Source organism: Gymnoscopelus microlampas (genome assembly GCF_963454915.1).
Source record: "Gymnoscopelus microlampas genome assembly, chromosome: 10".
Classification (NCBI taxonomy): Eukaryota; Metazoa; Chordata; class Actinopteri; order Myctophiformes; family Myctophidae; genus Gymnoscopelus; species Gymnoscopelus microlampas.
The window spans coordinates 8,765,461-8,783,116 of NC_139947.1; the positions used below are offsets into that span (position 1 = coordinate 8,765,461).

At 40.6% G+C, this 17,656-nt stretch overlaps 3 protein-coding genes across 3 annotated transcripts in view; all 3 read left to right on the plus strand.

Moving 5' to 3' along the window:
• LOC311053238 (putative ATP-dependent RNA helicase DHX35) overlaps positions 1 to 17,656 on the plus strand; it is a gene marked incomplete at its 3' end in the record, with an annotated part of 30,918 nt that overhangs the window by 1,730 nt on the left and 11,532 nt on the right. The window lies entirely within an intron of this gene.
• On the plus strand, positions 289 to 12,834 carry LOC311053793 (putative ATP-dependent RNA helicase DHX35). The gene is made up of 7 exons (XM_084069478.1): positions 289 to 378; positions 1,364 to 1,441; positions 9,640 to 9,769; positions 10,314 to 10,395; positions 11,076 to 11,147; positions 11,298 to 11,409; positions 12,024 to 12,834. The coding sequence occupies exons 1-7, from the start codon at positions 325 to 327 to the stop codon at positions 12,060 to 12,062; spliced, it is 567 nt and encodes a 188-aa protein (XP_083925604.1). The 5' UTR covers positions 289 to 324; the 3' UTR covers positions 12,063 to 12,834.
• LOC311053239 (nuclear factor 7, ovary-like) lies at positions 6,052 to 7,232 on the plus strand (the record flags this gene model as incomplete). The annotated part of the gene is made up of 1 exon (XM_084068697.1): positions 6,052 to 7,232. The coding sequence occupies one exon, from the start codon at positions 6,052 to 6,054 to the stop codon at positions 7,141 to 7,143; it is 1,092 nt and encodes a 363-aa protein (XP_083924823.1). The 3' UTR covers positions 7,144 to 7,232.

Genomic DNA, 17,656 nt, shown 5'->3' on the forward strand with positions numbered 1-17,656 from the left:
GTTGCTCTGTTGACTTACAATCCAAAAGGGTCTTCTCATTGACTTACATTGTACGCTGTAGGGTTTTTTGATGTTACATGTTGGCTGAATCTGATATAATTTTTTCTTTAATCCGTGTGTGTGTGTGTGTGTGTGTGTGTGTGTGTGTGTGTGTGTGTGTGTGTGTGTGTGTGTGTGTGTGTGTGTGTGTGTGTGTGTGTGTGTGTGTGTGTGTGTGTGTGTGTGTGTGTGTGTGTGTGTGTGTGTACTGGCAGGCCTGGACCAGTATGGCCGGCTGAGTCTGGAACCTTCGGCTGCTCCAAAGAGATCGTCACCATCGCCGCCATGATGCAGATTCAGAACATCTTTGTCGTACCGCCCAATCAGAAGAAAGCTGCTGTGAGTTGAAACTGTCTTAAAAAAAAATAATAATAAGATTTATTTTTGGGCTTTTATGCCTTTATTGATAGAACACTAGGCTGACAGGAAATGGGGAAAGAAATGGGGAGTGACATGCAGCAAAGGCCGTCGGTATCAGGACTCGAACCCGCAACGCGCTGTCAGGTTACACTGAGCCTAGGTGCCTCGACCGCTATGCCAGTGGTCCGGGCCAAACTGGGGCTTTTCTAAAGCAATACGTTGTACATCACTGTCTGAGGGACCACCAGGGGTCCAAATGGACCCTTACGGGTCCGTTTGATTCCAACACTCAGGAATTTACAGTGTGGGTTCCCACAGTCATGAAATTCCTGGAAATATTTTGAAATTAGAAAAACAGTTTTCCAGGCCTAGAAAGGGTTTGAAATTGAGCAAATGTTTTGGAAAATGAATGGCTATACAGTACATTGTTTTTGTCCATTACGTGAAATATGTAACATGGTAGAATGTAGTGCTGCGCAAGCTGCGTGAAGGAGGCCTAATGTATACAGGACGTCACGTGACAAAACAAACAGATCTACAAGCTAACAACACGTTGCACTGTGATAGGTTGTTAGCTTATAGATCTGTTCTTTTTGTCACGTGACACCTTCGCTCCACTCTGTCTTGGTGCATTGATAGCACACTGACTGGAGTAAGAGCCTCATTATTACACCTTATGATTGTTATAGGCCTGGAAATAGGATATAATACTTTGGAAAAGTTTTGAAAATTCATTGTTAAAAATGTGAGGGAACCCCTGATTGTAGATCCCAGACATAAAACATTGTATTAAGTGGGGGTCACATTGTATTAAGTGGGGGTCCTTGGAACTAATGCATATAAAACTGGGGGGGGTCCTTGAAATGGAAAAAAAAGTTTTAGAATCACTGGTGTGTACATCGTCACAGAGAAGTACTCCATAAAACATAAATCACATCTGTCTGATGTTTGTTTGACTCTGCAGGCTAGAGAACACAGGAAGTTTGCTGTGGCTGAGGGAGATCATCTCACCATGCTGAACGTGTATGAAGCATTCATCAAGGTATGTGGACTAATGCCTTAATATTTGGTTGTGCAATAACTGCACACAGGTACAGTAAGTTTAATTTTCAAATTTTAGGTCTCGGTACGCAGGTACGAAACGCTCAAAACTGTTCAATTCGGGGGATGTGCGCGGTATAACAATTAAACCAAGTAAATGGCTACAGCACAGCTACAGCACAGCTTTTGTGCCTCAAACGCCTTCCAGGAATGACATGGTTATAACATCTTGCCTCCATTAGTGTAAGACATGCAATGTACTACATTTCTGGTGTGAAATAACATAATTGTAAAGGGCCCACCAAAATCCCCCCAAAAAGGCTTGCGGGACCCTAAAACAGAGTTTATCAACCCTGGCAATCGTCCCAATTTTGGTCCGCGGTTACTGCTGAGGTGTGCCGCGCCGTTTGAAGAAAGTGTAAACCCAGCCCCTCGAGAACAATAGCGGCGATCGTCTGTCAATCGATACGGCCATCATCCGTTTCACACTCAGCCACGGCCGAGTCCATTCAGTGCAGCGACCATCACCCATAGGAATGCAAATATGTTGTCCTGGTACTGTATAAAAAGGGCACAGGGTAGGCCTACATGCTTTGGCACTCAGTATTACTAAGTGGGTCGGAACGGGTCGATACGGCAGACCTGAACGTCGTACCTGCTAAGAGAGGCTGTCCTGTCCCAAAAGCCCAGGTTATAACCTGCCATGATGAATGTCCAACAATAAAACAATACATAAGTGTTAGTTTTCTTATAAAGTGCTTCTAAATCACTCCAGTGTGTTTGTGTCAACGTAATTCGTGTAGTTTGTGTTGTGGTGTTTAATTACTCCTCCACGGAGAGAATCTCTTTCAACTTCAAGCCGTGGAGCCGTCGATATAACCGGAAAACTCGCCCCAAAACACACTCGCCCCCATTTCTTTTCACGGACCAGCGGTTCTTGTATTCCTGTATTTGTTTTACTGGATAAGGTTAGAAATAAGTTTACGGTTAGCCATATCATTAGTTTTACTGAGGTTACGTTTAGGAATAAGGTTAGGTTTAGGCATAGTTTAATGAGGTTACGTTTAGGAATACCAGGTGAATATCACCGGATTTCCCCGGGGGTGGCGAGAGTTTTCGTGTTCGTCTGTAGTGGGCAACAGCGCATGCGTCCACAATAATGCTATCAGGATCAGATTATTAGATATTATTATCAGATATTAGAAGTATATTGGGTACCAAATATACTTACCAAAGAAGAACTTGAAGTGACCCAAGTGTATATATTTGTAGGCCAAAGATTTATATATTTGTAATGGTCAAGGTTTCTTTATACCTGCCCAAGCCAGGTGTGCCTTGGCACAAAAAAGGTTGATAAACACTGCCCTAAAAAATACCCCCCAAAATGTGCAACACAGGGTCTTCGCATGCGCACATTGTGGTACTCCACAGAATTTCCCACGGTTGTCAGGTCTGGTTGTGGTTTGGTGCTGTAATGTGAAGTCACATGATTAAACTTGATTCAATTATTAGCTAGTGGGACAGAGGTCAGAATCTCCATGTATGAGATCATTTCTTGTGTTTCAGCATACAGTATACTCGTGGATGTCTATATTTAACCACTTTAAAGTCTCTTCCACTGCTGCGGTTTACGGTACGGAAACCTTTGTAAGAGGGCCAGTTGTTTACCACTAATGTCACCATGTCCACCAACACTACATCACTGCCGCAAACTCAAATCCTTAAAAGCTCCGAGGTACCCCCATGGACCCCCACTTTGAGAACCAATGCATTAGATTACAGTAGTCGAGGCGGGTTGAGAAAAAAGCATGGATGAGCTTTTTGAATTAAATAAAAGAGTTAAAACAAGAATGGATGAAAGCCTCAGCTGAAAAACTAGATTCAACAACAGCGTTTATCAGTTTAGTTTGCCAAGCTTAAAATCACTGTCAAATTTGACACCAAGGTTGGTGACTACTGGTTTTAAAAGTGGCTGCAGGGAACCCAAGCCCAGAGAAGAGGTATCGCAGGCAATGCTGGGTCTAAACACCCAGCGCTAAATGAACATTTTGATTTTGATTTAAGGCCATCCACACGTTTATGTCCCTAAGACAATCCAGCTATATGTTTAGGAAGAATTTGCATTGCATGTCCCTACATGTTTTCCCATAAATACCCTCTGATGAAGACCTCACACCACATACCTGATAACCTGATGGTTGAGGCACAAACAACATGAGGGCGTTTCTCTCTCTCTATCTTTGTGTGTGTGTGTGTGTGTGTGTGTGTGTGTGTGTGTGTGTGTGTGTGTGTGTGTGTGTGTGTGTGTGTGTGTGTGCGTGCGTGCGTGTCAGGGGTCAGCATGTCCGTACACGGACAAATGTGTCCGTGGCAAGACTTGTCCATGTCACATTTTGTATTTTGGTTATAATGTGTCCATAATCTATCCTAAATATTCAGAATGTTTTTTTTATAATTTGTTTGAATGATTTTGGTGACTCGATTTTGGTTTTGGTGACTCGTCATCCCGACTAGTGTCGGGATGACTTGCTCATTAATATATTGCAGGAGATTTGTTGTGTCGGTACCCGTACATCAGGTGAGGATACAAGACAGACAGCTAGAAGTAATGTTCATTCTTTCGTTGTTCCACTGGCATACCTTACGCATGGTCTGAGACTTTCTCATCAACATCGAATACTTGTTCACCTTAACGGAAACCACAACTCTTGAAACTAACAATTGAGTGGGGCAGTGTGAATTAACACAGGATTGACCCTGGCAGCATATCAATGGTACACAAGTGTTACGTGTTTATTAAGTTACTACAATGTTTCAACCACATCTAATGAGACAAGACATCAGTTGAATGAGTTTGGGAACAGAACTCATGAGACAAAAGACATGAGGTCTTAAACGAATACAACACATTATTTTTGATGGGAAAATGAATTACAACAACTATGCAGTAAGTGAAGAAAGGGAACTTGGAAAGACACTTTCTGACAAACCATATACCTCATTTGACTCGACATTTCCAGCAGACAGAGAACTGAGACTAAGGAACTGAAATCTCAGCCATATGCATTTGTGTACCATACATGGAACTGGATAGAGCTCTCTCATCATTATTCTACTGCAAGTATTTGTCTCATCAGCAAGAACTGCACGTGATGGTGAAGAAAGAGAACTTGGAAAGACACTTGCGGACAAACCACACGTCATTTGACTAGATATTTCCAGCAGACAGAGAACTGAGACTAAGGAACTAAACTAAGGAACTGAAATGTCAACCATTGCCCAAAACCATGCTAAAAATATCAAGTCAAGTGCAATCATCAGTATGTTAATTATAAACAATGTTTTTATTATTGTTTGATGTGCATTACAGTTTTTTCATAATTATACATATTAAACAATTGACTTATTCTCTTTGCTTTATTTGAATTAGGGGTCTATAATGAGATGAAAAGGCAGTGGCTAAATAGGTCTCATGGCCACAATGAAACTGTTGGGGCACTGTTCTAACATTCTTGAATTAGCACTCATGTCACAAATGTGTTTCGTTGTGAGCTTGTAGATTCACACACACAAGAAGAAAAAAAGAATATATATATATATATATATATATATATATATATATATATATATATATATATATATATATATATATATATATATATATATATATATATATATATATATATATATCATTTGGGTTTCTGGTAAAATTATTGACAAGTTATTTTGTATGTCCGTGACAAAAATGTAATATTGATCAAAATGTCCGTCACAAGCTGGCATGTTGATGACCCGTCACCACTGTGTGTGTGTGTGTGTGTGTGTGTGTGTGTGTGTGTGTGTGTGTGTGTGTGTGTGTGTGTGTGTGTGTGTGTGTCAGTGTGTCATAGCGCCACTCCTACCAGACTCATCTGAGAGAAACCAGGAAACAGAGAGGTTGTTATTCTGCCTCTTCACACGCAAAGAGACCGACAATATGATTTACCTTCAGATCAAACACAACATCCACTGAGGGAGGACAAACTGTCTGTCCACAGCTACAGGAGAGAATACTGAGCCAGACCAGTTGAACCTGCTGCTGACTCTGTCAGCTGAATGGACTTTAACAAGAACCAGGATTCACAGTGAAAGTAAACTTCAGGGAACATTCTAGAGGAGGGAGTGTTACCACCACTGACTGGCTGATTTCCTGGCTTGAACAGTGTGTTAGTAGCTTCACTCGGAGACCAAATGGCTTCAATGTTGTCTCGCCCTGAAGAGGATTATTCCTGTCCTGTGTGTTGTGACATCTTTAAAGATCCTGTTCTCCTATCCTGTAGCCACAGCTTCTGTAAAGACTGTCTGCAGCGATGGTGGAGAGAGAAGGTAATAAAGGAATGTCCAGTTTGTAAGGAGAGCCATTCAGTGGATCCACCCAGAAACCTGGCTCTGAAGAACGTGTGTGAGGCCTTCATACAGGAGAGACATCAGAGAGCTTCAACACGGTCTGAGGTTCTCTGCAGTCTGCATGCTAAGAAACTCAAACTGTTCTGTGTGGAATGTCAACAGCCAGTGTGTTGGGTGTGTCGAGATAATGGAAGTAAAGAAAAAGGCCGCAAACTCGCAGCCAATATGCAGCATTTAATTAGAAACGGAAGTATCAGGAAAGCTAAAAAACACACCGACCACAGATTCAGACCCATTGATGAAGCTGCACTTGATCACAAGGAGGAAGTCAAGAAATCACTGAAGCCTTTACAGGAGGAACTGGAGGTTTTTAATGAATTTAAAACAAACTATGATAAAACAGCAGCACATATTCAGTCCCAGAGTCAGCACACAGAGATGCAGATTAAGGAACAGTTTAAGAAGATGCGTCAGTTTCTACAAGAGGAAGAGGATGCTAGGATTGCTGCATTGTGGGAGGAAGAGCAGCAGAAGAGTCGGATGATGAGGGAGAAGCTTGAGGGTCTAAACAGAGACATATCAACTCTTTCAAACACAATCAGAGCCATAGAGGAGGACCTGAGAGCTGAACACGTCTCATTCCTGCAGAACTACAAGACCACAATGCAAAGATTCCAGTTCACACTGCAGGACCCACAGCCGGTCTCAGGAGCACTGATAGATGTGGCTAAACACCTGAGCAACCTGACTTTTAGAGTCTGGGACAAGATGAAGGACATTGTCTCCTACACTCCTGTCATTCTGGATCCCAACACTGCCCATCCAGAATACATCCTGTCTGATGATCTGACCAGTGTGAGACGTGGAGAGAAACCGCAGCTTCCTGACAACCCAGAGAGGTTTGACCACTATGGCATTGTCCTGGGTTCTGAAGGCTTTAACTCAGGGACTCACAGCTGGGATGTTGAGGTTAGAGACAATACATGCTGGGGTGTAGGTGTGTTAGCAGAGCCTTACCCGAGGAAGGGAGACAGAGGGGGTCAATTATGGAGAATACAGTTAGATAAAGGTAAATACACTGCAGTCTACTCACCAGGGTCAGACACTGATCTCTCAGTGAAGCAGAAACCTCAGAGGATCAGAGTCCAGCTGGACTGGAATGAAGGAAAGCTGTCCTTCTCTGATCCTGATACTAACACACACATACACACCTTCACACACACTTTCACTTACACACTCTGTCCATACATTTACACTAGTCAGACTGTCCCTCTGAAGATGTTACCAGGGAAGGTCAGTGTAACTCTGGATAGTTAGACATGATGATGATGGGTGGTAAGAAGTACTTTAAAGGGGAACAAGTAAAGGAACATTACTAGTAGTATAGTGTCTATTTCGACGCTGTCGGGCAGAAACCTCTCATCTCCGTATTAACCCATAAAACCTGAAGCCGATTCTACAAATGTCCTCTAAAACAGTTTTCTGAAAAACTTATGTTTCTATATCAGTGGTGCTCAAACTTTTTCATGTCAAGGACCCAAAATTATATGTATTTGGCCGCGGACCCCCATCTCAAAATATGTTGTTCCAGGAACCCCCCAGAAGCAAAAATTTGAGTTAAAAATGTTCGCTTTAAAAGAATATAAATATATCTAGAAGCTCATAGCACGGCACTCAGCACTTGTAGATCTGCTATTTTTGAATAGCCAATGTGTAAAATAATGCTTTTTAGATCAAATCTAAAAATGACACAGATGCTTCTCCAGGTCTTAATGGGTTAATCAATTTTTTTTCGTAAATGAACGCCCTACTTGCACTTGATCATTCTAGAGCGTCACACAAAAGCATCAAAAAATTATGATTATTTAAATCCTGGAAAGTAACAGTTTTGGAACATACTGTATGAGGTTTCCACCCGACAGAGACGATATGATGTGTTGTGGTCTATGGATGACAATCAAGTGTCTAAAGTAACACTAGTCTCTGATCTGTGATGTCATCAACATGTTCATATGATGGGATGATTATGTTATGAATAATATCTACAGTTTTTAGTTAATAACATAACCAATAATTATAAATCCTATTATCACCTGTCTATTATCAATAATAATAGTAATGCTAAAAAATATGTAATGTTTATAATTAATAATGGTAATTAGTGTATGTTACTGATGATTATTATTATAATATTTTAGGTTCAGAGTTAAATTATCAAAATGATAAATATAACTGCAAAGCGGCAATTTGTCCTTTGACAGTTTCTGACAACTGTATTAAAGATAATTAATAGATTTTATGACAATCAGACATTTCAATCATTTACTTTTATGCCTGATGAAGGTCCAAGCGGCCGAAACGTTGCATCCTAAATAATAACCTCTTTATAAGTGAAGACAGTGTGCGGGACTCCCTCTCTCTTCCATATTCAGCATTCATACTCCGGCGCACCTGTCCGTTTGTAGGTGTGCAAAAGGACATATCCTAAAAATCATTTATTGTATTATTGTATTGCCTTCTTCAGCAATGCCATCACCCCTACTGTTCAATTTAAGGGGACATTTATGGGTTTCAACAGCTTGATTAAACATACAGTATCCATCTAGTTTGTTGATGTTTGGACAAACTGTCATTCATTTATGGCCACATTTGCACCAGACCCATGAATGTGTTTCGAACTGGTGGCTCCATCTATTTGGAGATTTAAAATACATTTTACACACCTGGTTCAACACTGAAACATATAATAATTTAATGTATATTCTGATTTGTGTTTTATCTGTAGTTTTACTGTATAATGTATCAGACTAATGTACCAATTCTGTATTTTCTTTTTTTCATTATTTTCATATAATTATACCCAGAACAATAACACAAACATGTGGTTAAAAACTTTGATCCTACTTATGAAAAGGACTGATTTACATACTGATATCCTGTCCTGCAGTAGAAAAGAATGTGAAGGATAAATAAATAACTGGAGTGAAATATCCCTTTAAGTGTATGAATACACTTAAAGGGATAGATAAGGAGAAGGATGGAAATTAACAGGAAAACAAGACACTCAACTAAAATGATAGAGCCATCCTGTAGAGATGTTTTAACTGTACTATGGTCTACATGTTCACTGAAATGCCCAGTTAACTGTTTATTGTATAATCACTCAATGAGATGGGAGACACAGTGTTTCTGATGTGTAATGTGACCACATTCATAATTAAAGTCTGACTATCGAAAACGTATCTGAAGTCATGTTTTTTTATAGTGAAGTACAATATTGGATTTTTATGATTCATGACTGCATGTGTGATTCTAGTCTAGTCTTACTACAGGATGTGTTGTCATGAAATATTTGAGTAACACTGGTGAGTAATTATTATTTAGTATTTGAAAAGTAATAAATAATTAAATAATAAACAAATGGTGAATTACAAACATTTTCAACATTTAGTGTTTTATTTTTGTCATAATGAGTGCATAAAGGAAGATTAGCATGTATTTTATTATAAAACTACTATATATTCTAAACTGTAAAGTGTTTTGGATAAAAGACGCTGTAGAAATTCAGACCAACACTGGGGCTTGTAGGATCGAGACAAGCAAAGGTTTTAATTTGACAATGTTGAATAACATGCTAATTCAAAGGAGCATTATTGGCATGAGAAAACATTATGTTTACATTGCCAAAGCCAGTGTCAAAACATAATTAAAACAATTTAAGAAAGAAATGGGGAAAGTATGTACAGATGAGTGTCCTTGGGTGGTTGTGTTCCATTGGCTAACCTTGCACCCATGTCTCTCTGTTGTCTTCAGCACCTGAAGAGTTCCCAGTGGTGTCAGGAACACTTCCTCAATTACAAGGGTCTCCTGCGAGCCGTGACGGTCCGAGAGCAGCTGCGTCGGCTCATGAACAAGTTCAAAGTGCCGCGTAACACCAGTGAAGGTATGTGTATGTGTGTCTGCAAGTTTGTGGATTAAAGTTCTACTGATTTCAGTCAGGATTCCATAGAAGCCAGCATGTCTTCTATTGAAGCACGTTGTGCAGCGAAAACAGCCGATCTACAAGCTCAATGAGTCGCACTGCGTCGTATTGAGAGCTCGTAGAATAGACTAGTTTCGGTTAATATTTTAAGATCAGCACATTTGAAGTGGTCAAACTAACAATATATTCAGAAGCATCTTCCGTGAAACCTTAATGGTCTCAGATATTTCATAAAATAAATGATTTAATCACCTGGTTGGCAGTATATAGAACAACAGGAACAGTGACTAACACATCATAATTTTACATCATATTCTCTGCTAATCGTTTAGGAAAAGGCGCTGGTGTGTGGGGGACACCTTTCACACAGTTTCACAAAGTGTGACATTTTATTTTGCTTTAATCTGTGTGCAAGTGTGTCATGTGGTGCCTGTCCCATCATACAGTATCATGTGGCGTTGAAGACATTTTTTATTAATATTTCTGCCGTTGTGTTGCTGTCCAGGTGACCCTGATGTGATCCTGAAGTGCATTGCTGTCGGGTTCTTTGCCAACGCGGCCCGCATTCACCATTCAGGATCCTACAGGTGAGAGACCGACCATGGACAAAGGAAGAGAAATGATTTGCATGTGTCAAACGTACAATATTAAACTATTTCTCAGATGGGATGATGGCTGATTTAAGCAGTCACACATGGCCTGAGTCAGAGCTAGAAGATGTGACGGCACACCTGTTAAAAACACACTCGGGGGTATCTGTCATGGCATTCTGTTATGTTTTTGTGTTGTTTCCTAACTCAGTGGTTCCCAAATTGGGGGTCGGGTCGGCAACATTGTTTTCTCACTCCACAGTAAACAAACTGACATACAGTATAAGTAGGGTATCTGCACATTTCTAAAGTGTCAATTTAATGACTTTTAAGACCTTTTTAATACCAAATTGGCCAAATTGACAGATATTACGTAAGAAAGGCAAACATTGTGAAAATAGTCGATCTACAAGCTCACAACAAGCTTACAACGCTATATATTTATCTGTGAGCGACTATTTTCACAATATTTATCTGTGGAACCCAGTCAAACTAAATGTAATGCCTCAACTCCTACAATTCCAAGTGCTTGTCAGGGTGGGGGTCCCCAGTTCAAATATGATTATTTTGGGGGGCCACGGCCTGAAAAGTTTGGGAACCCTTAAACTAAGGCATGGCGAGCTTGATGTCTGATTAAAGCGATCACAATGATATAACCCACTGCCTCTCCCTGTCAGGACTCTACGTGACGACCGTGAGCTTCTCATCCACCCCAACTCTGTGCTGTTTGGGGAGACGCCTCCAAAATGGTACATACAATACACATATTCTAGCATTTTTTTTGTTCTTTTTGTTAAAGAAAATAAGAAAGTTGCAGTACAGAGATAGAAGGTTTGCGCCTGACAGCGACGACATGATTATTAATACAATTAAATCTATCACATTATTTCCTTCTCCAGGGTTATCTTCAATGAAGTGGTTCAGACTTCAAAGTACTACATGCGTGACGTGACTGCGGTTGAATCATCCTGGTTGGTTGAACTGGCTCCCCACTTCTACAAGCAGGCTAAGGTAGGCCAGAGAAACTAACACACTCATCCTTTGTATGTTTTGCACCTCGGTCTGAAAAATGTGGATGTTTCCAGGGCTGCACATGGATTTGGATTTGTAACTTTTGTAGCTGCTGTGAGCGCAGCATAACTGTCCATTCAACTCTGTGTGTGTGTGTGTGCCACTGCACGTTAGCAGCAGCTGTTTATAAACAGAGCGCTGCGTATCACAGGAAAGATGAGAAGAAAATAATATAAAATATTTCGTCTCGTCTTTTCACAAACTAAAATGAAGACAGATTTTAGCCCAGTCCTTTTGTTAACTAATGTGCGCTACAGTATTTAGATTTGGTCTGCGCCGATGCACGCATATTCCTGAGTCGTGCGCGTGTGCATTGCAACATTTCATTTTCACTAGAAACTTTTGGCTCGGCGCTACAAATGTCTACCTCAGCGGGGCGCCGAGGCAGAAATGGTCTGCCGGAAACCCTGCTGTGACCCCACTTTGAGAACCAATGTGCTGTCTGTCTGTCTTTTCTCTCTTATCTCTCTTATCTCATTATCTCTCTCTTCTCTCTAAACTCTAAAATGACACAGATGCTTTCCCGGATTGAATACGTCTCTTCTTTCTTTCAGCATGGGTCGCTGGCCAGCAAGAGATCTCGGATCCTCTGAGAAGTGGAGCCGGCCCAACACTCACTGCTGTGACAGAAAGAAATGGAGAGCACCTCATTTAACACACACTGTGCCCTATCCATCACACTGTATATAAAAGAAGATTGTACAATGTATTTATTTTCCATCTCCATCCAAGGGCCCAATCTTGCTAGACTGGACACCGGTGAGTGGCATATCGTTGAGCCTCCACTCTCCTCTGCCTTTTGGCTAAAGATCAAGTGTAGAATCTGTTCTTATCAGTTTAATATCTGATTGTTGTTGATGACCCTGTGCGGAGGAAGATGAAGTGATAGTATAGCATATCGACTGATTTAGTTGGCACGCTGGTGTCTTGCACCGAAAAGAGCCCATCTACTAATAGATGATATACAAGTTCACAATGCGTTGAGCTTGTATATCATCTATTTTTCTCAAAGTAAGAGTTAAAGGGATAGTTCACCCCCAACATTACTTTTTTTCCTATCGATTACTCATGGAGAACCCATGGAGACTTGAATTCATGGATATTTTTTTTGTTTTTGTCACATTCCTAAGCCAATAACTTGATGACGAGCAGTGGGTTCCGGTAGAAGACACAAAGACTCAATGAGAGACGGGTGATTATTTGGGACGTGTGGAGAAGTTGAGGGGCGGAGAGGCAAGCGGGCGCGGCCCTGTGAAATTCTTGCGCTTGTGCTCGCTTCGTGCACACGCCCGCGGGGCGGCAAGAGCTGGATTGTGGTCAGCTTTTTTTCCCCCGCTTCGCGCAGGAGGACAAAACAACAATCACTGGTCTGGCCCCAGCCGCTCGTTTTGCAAAAAACAAAAAGTGGAAGAGCCATTCAGTGTCTGTCAATGATTGGCTCCTCCACTTTTTGGTTTCTGCAAAACGCCCACCCCTCTGCAGAAGACAATGATAATGTGAATTGACGCGACCGGGATGGTTTGCCATGCCAGGCTATGGTTTACCAGGCTAAGACCTGGAATAAATGGTCAGATAGTAACAATTGTTTGCACATTACACTTGAATGAACAGAATACTCATGTAGATCGGCTAGCTTTCGGTGCGAGACGTGATGCGCTGCCCAGTCTAAATCGGGCTTAAATGGCGATCGGTTCAGACCCCCCCACTGGTGTCCATTCCTAGCATTGGCCATACAGTAGTGACCCTCCACCTGTGTACATATCAGAGCAAGGCTGAGATCCAGGGAATGACTGTCCTGTCACAGCCCTCCTCTGGTTCTCAGCTTCCATTTTTATTTTTTTAACGCTGTAGTATTTTTGTTGTTATTCCAGTTGGCAGCAGCAGAACTCGGAAAATAAACTAAAGACAAAGTGGAAAGTGAAGATGTTATATTTTGAGGGACTTTTAACGTGGTTTATCTTTCGGTTTTAAAGTTTGCTTTACCCCAAACGCCTGGGTGCCTTTATGTTTATTAATTGGTTTGCGATATCAACCTGTTGGATACAGAAACGAAGCTTCGAATCAGATCTCATCCTTTTCATTTCTGGCCCCCCGAGATTTAAGACATTTTCAGGACTTTTGCTGCAGTGGAAACTGTGTAATGCGGTTTTCTTTGTTTGACCTTGAAGATTGTACAGCTGATGTGAAACTGTGAAAAAAGGACTTGGGACAGTTTGTCCGATAACTCTTTCTTGCCACTTAACTTCTGACTAGTTCGAAACGCAGTGGCCTTTCTACCTCTTGGTGCCAAATTTTTTCTATTAGCCATGATATTTCACATTTCATGTTCATATGGAATGTGCAAATAAACCGCGCAGATACAAAGCAGTGCAATCAAAAAAACTCAAAAAATCAAGTGCCATTTTGTTCCTATGATGATGTGAAGCAACAATGAAACAGTAGTGCTCATGTTTTTAAGCCATGTCTGTTTGGCCAATCATGACAGTGGTTCTTACATCACATTGGCATGCACATTTCATTAATTAATAACTGCCATAATCGCTTGATATTTGGTATTACGAGGGGTTTACACTAAGGTCTCGGAGGCACTTGCCCGTCGGACAAGTACAGGTCATGTTCTACTTGCCCCAAAGGTCATGCCCACTTGCCCGAAAAGTACACTGTCCATTATGAAATGATAGCTTGTAGAACTAATTCATGTTAAATCCGATCGATAACTGCCGACTGGCGACAGTCACTTTGAAATACCAGAATGAGCGCAACTGCTAGTTGTAAAAAGGTAGCATTGTTCTTCATGAATAGCCAGTAATATTTAATGAAGACGGAATGCACTTGCCCGTCGGGCAATCTGAACGCAAACCCGAACGTTTTATTTACTTGCCACGGGGCAGTCGGGCAACCGTTTAGTGTCAACCCCTTCCATTCCATGACGACAACATGCATTTTACATTCCTGCTTTTGCCTTTATTTGTATACTTAGTAAATTGTGTTAATCTGGACAAGTATTTGGCTCCGAAAACTTCAGAAAGTCTCAGTGGAGCAATTGAACCAAGGGTGTCATTTTGATCCATATTTAGGACCTGCTTTCATATCGGTATAAAGGTTACTTGTCCTGAACTTTATTGACTTATGTCTGCATGGTTTTCCATAACAGTAGGTTAACTTCAGATCAGTGAAACGCGGTAATCAAAGAAATTAACGCCATCAAAAATAAGTACAATCCAATTAGTCGAGTCTATAAGTGAAGTACTCTTGCATGTTAAAATGGTACTCTTAAGGTACACTTTAAGATCACCTTGTAGCTTTAAAAAAAAAAAATGACGTAGCCAAACATGTAGCCGCAAAAAAAATGAAATTGTTTACTCCCATTTGTGCTGATTACTCCTGAATCTGTATGCAGACGACACTGCTGCAATCTGTAGAACTGTAGTTAACTCAACCACCGAGGAAAGAGACCTGTAATCCTTGACATCTCTAAAACACACATCTTCAAATAAAGCCTTATGGTCGTGCACTGAAATAACTGACCCTATAGTCTTTATTTACAGTGGTTCTCAAAGTGGGGTCCCGGGGGATTCGGGAACCCCCAGGGTTCCTTGAAGGTGTTCCAGGGTTTCCCCCGGCTAAATAAGTTAATATAGCATCAACATTTCAACGTTTTAGCTTGTATAGATCGGCTATTTATGAAAGAAATGGAATATAGAATTTTGTTTTTAAATCTTCTCTTCTGGGAGTCCCTAGTACAAAATCTTTTCAAAATGGGGTGCTCCACAGACAAAATACATGTTAATTTGGGGGTCTTTGACATGAAAACGTTTGAGAACCACTGGCTTTATTACATTGAATACAAACATGTTTATTATTGTCTGCCAGTGAAGTATACTACTCACTCCTTAAGTCCTGTAGTGTGTTATTTTTACAAGAAGGTGGCAGTGTTTAATCATAAATGGGAATTTACTCCTCTGTATTATGATGACTATTTGGAGGAGTTTTATACTTTGTATTTTCACTGCTAAAGCCCTATCATTAGAAATGTGTGTACTTCTGTCTATGCCAGGGGTCTTCAACAGGGGGTCTAGGACCCCTAGGGGGGTCCTCAGAGTTACTACATGGGGCCAGGCAAATCTTTGTGTGATATGATATATTTTATTTTACATTAACCACTTGAACCCTATTGCATCCCTATTCTGAGGAGAACTTTAGCCAAAAATAGCCGATCTACAAGCTCACATGTGAGCTTGTGGATCGGCTATTTTTGGCAAAGAGCATTGAATGTTTAAGTGGTTAAATGTCTAAAATAAACATAACATAACAAAACAAAACATGCATTTACACGACACTGATGATAGTCTATGAAGCTGATATGAAATGTATGAAAAAGTTGAATCCGCAAGTTCCCGCAACACATACAATATGTAGTGGGGGTCCCTGCTTCATCTCTCTCAGCTAAGTGGGCCTTGGCCTGAAAAATGTTTAGGACCCCTGGTCTATGATGTTGGTTCCAACATCCATGTCCACACACACACACACACACACACACACACACACACACACACACACACACACACACACACACACACACACACACACACACACACACACACACACACACACACCCCCCCCCCCCCCCCCCCACAGGCATATGATCAGAGTAATAGTAGCTATCAGTTTATGTAATGATGATTATGGTAGGAGTAGGGTTGTTGTGTCGTTGACAAAAGTAGGTTTATATGTCCCATGTTATTAAAATGAATGTGAAATGTTAATGGAGGTGGTGTAGTGATTTAGACACCTGCCATCGAACCTGCTTGTAGCTAACTCAAGCTGGCTGAGGATCCACTTACCAGTTCAGCTGTACACTTCAATGATACATAACAGTATGTATACTGTGTGTGTGTGTGTGTGTGTGTGTGTGTGTGTGTGTGTGTGTGTGTGTGTGTCTAGATTTATTTTAGGACTTATTTAATGCAATGGCCTATGTGTACATATAAATCTAGCTTGTAATAATAGGCTATTATACCTAACCCTTTTAACTCAAATTGGAACTTGGAACGTTTTAAGAGTTCCCACACATCATCCTTTTGAGTTTGAGAGAAATTGTTCTTTTAAACCATTGTGAGCTTGAAACATGGACATCGTCTACTACACACTAATACAAATACAATGCGATCATTATGTTCAAATTCAAAATAAAATAGACACTAATACTGTGGTAAACAAGAAAGGACTATTTCCTCCAGTGGAGAGACTAACAGTGGTCCCCAGCAAACGAAGTTAATGTAGAATCTCAATCATTTTAATCACTTTATCCATTGGCTATTCAAAAATAGCAGATCTACAAGCTTGTACATCTGCTATTTTTGAACATTTTAGATTAAATCTTGAAAGCGTTTTGAATAATTTGGATTTTTCTTTTTTTTACAGAAATCTTTTCTGGGGGTCCCTGGCACAAAACCTTTTCAGATGGGGGTCCGAGGCCAAATACATAGGCTATAGGCAAATATTGTACTTTTTACTCCACTACAATTATTTGAAAACGTTAAGTATAGTTACTTTGTAGATTTGGATTATTATTACAAATCACATGTGTTGTGAGTGAGCTTGTAGATCTGCTATTTTCAAAAATATTTTTTATACATATTGAACTTGTGAAATGGGACATTTTGCACAATGATTACGTTTACATTTGGTACTTTAAGCATATTTTGATGCCGATACTTTTGTACTTTTACTCGAGTGCATTTTGAATATGGAACCGATCTACTTGTAACAGGGTTTAGGCCTATATAGCTACATTGCGGTATTGATACTTTTACTTAAGTAACAAATATGAGTACTTTTTCCACCACTGAATAGGACCAGAGAACTTCTTTCTCAGATTCGCGCCACTTTAAAAGAATTATCATCTCCAGCTGTGTGAATGATGCAACCTTGAGACCGATCAGGACTCCAGGAAGACCAGCGGCTTTCACTTCAGCGCCACCAAGAGGTCAGTTTAAGATTTTTTTTGGTTTTCTTTAAGTTATATTTCCATTAATCTTAATCATGAAGTCAGTGATGTTGGTTTTTTATTTGATTCTATACTTAATATTTTCGCTCAAAGCCACCCGTCCTCCCACTGAACAGGCCTGGTCCAGACTAGCTCTGGTCCAGAGCGTTCAACAGTAGGCCTAGTGAAAAAAACAAA

Bases quoted from the DNA above. Each gene is read 5' to 3' on its own strand.
- LOC311053793 (XM_084069478.1), top strand. From the start codon at position 325: ATGATGCAGATTCAGAACATCTTTGTCGTACCGCCCAATCAGAAGAAA. The intron at 1,442-9,639 runs GTATGTGGACTA...TGTTGTCTTCAG, and splicing joins TGTATGAAGCATTCATCAAG to CACCTGAAGAGTTCCCAGTG. The intron at 9,770-10,313 runs GTATGTGTATGT...GTTGCTGTCCAG, and splicing joins GCCGCGTAACACCAGTGAAG to GTGACCCTGATGTGATCCTG.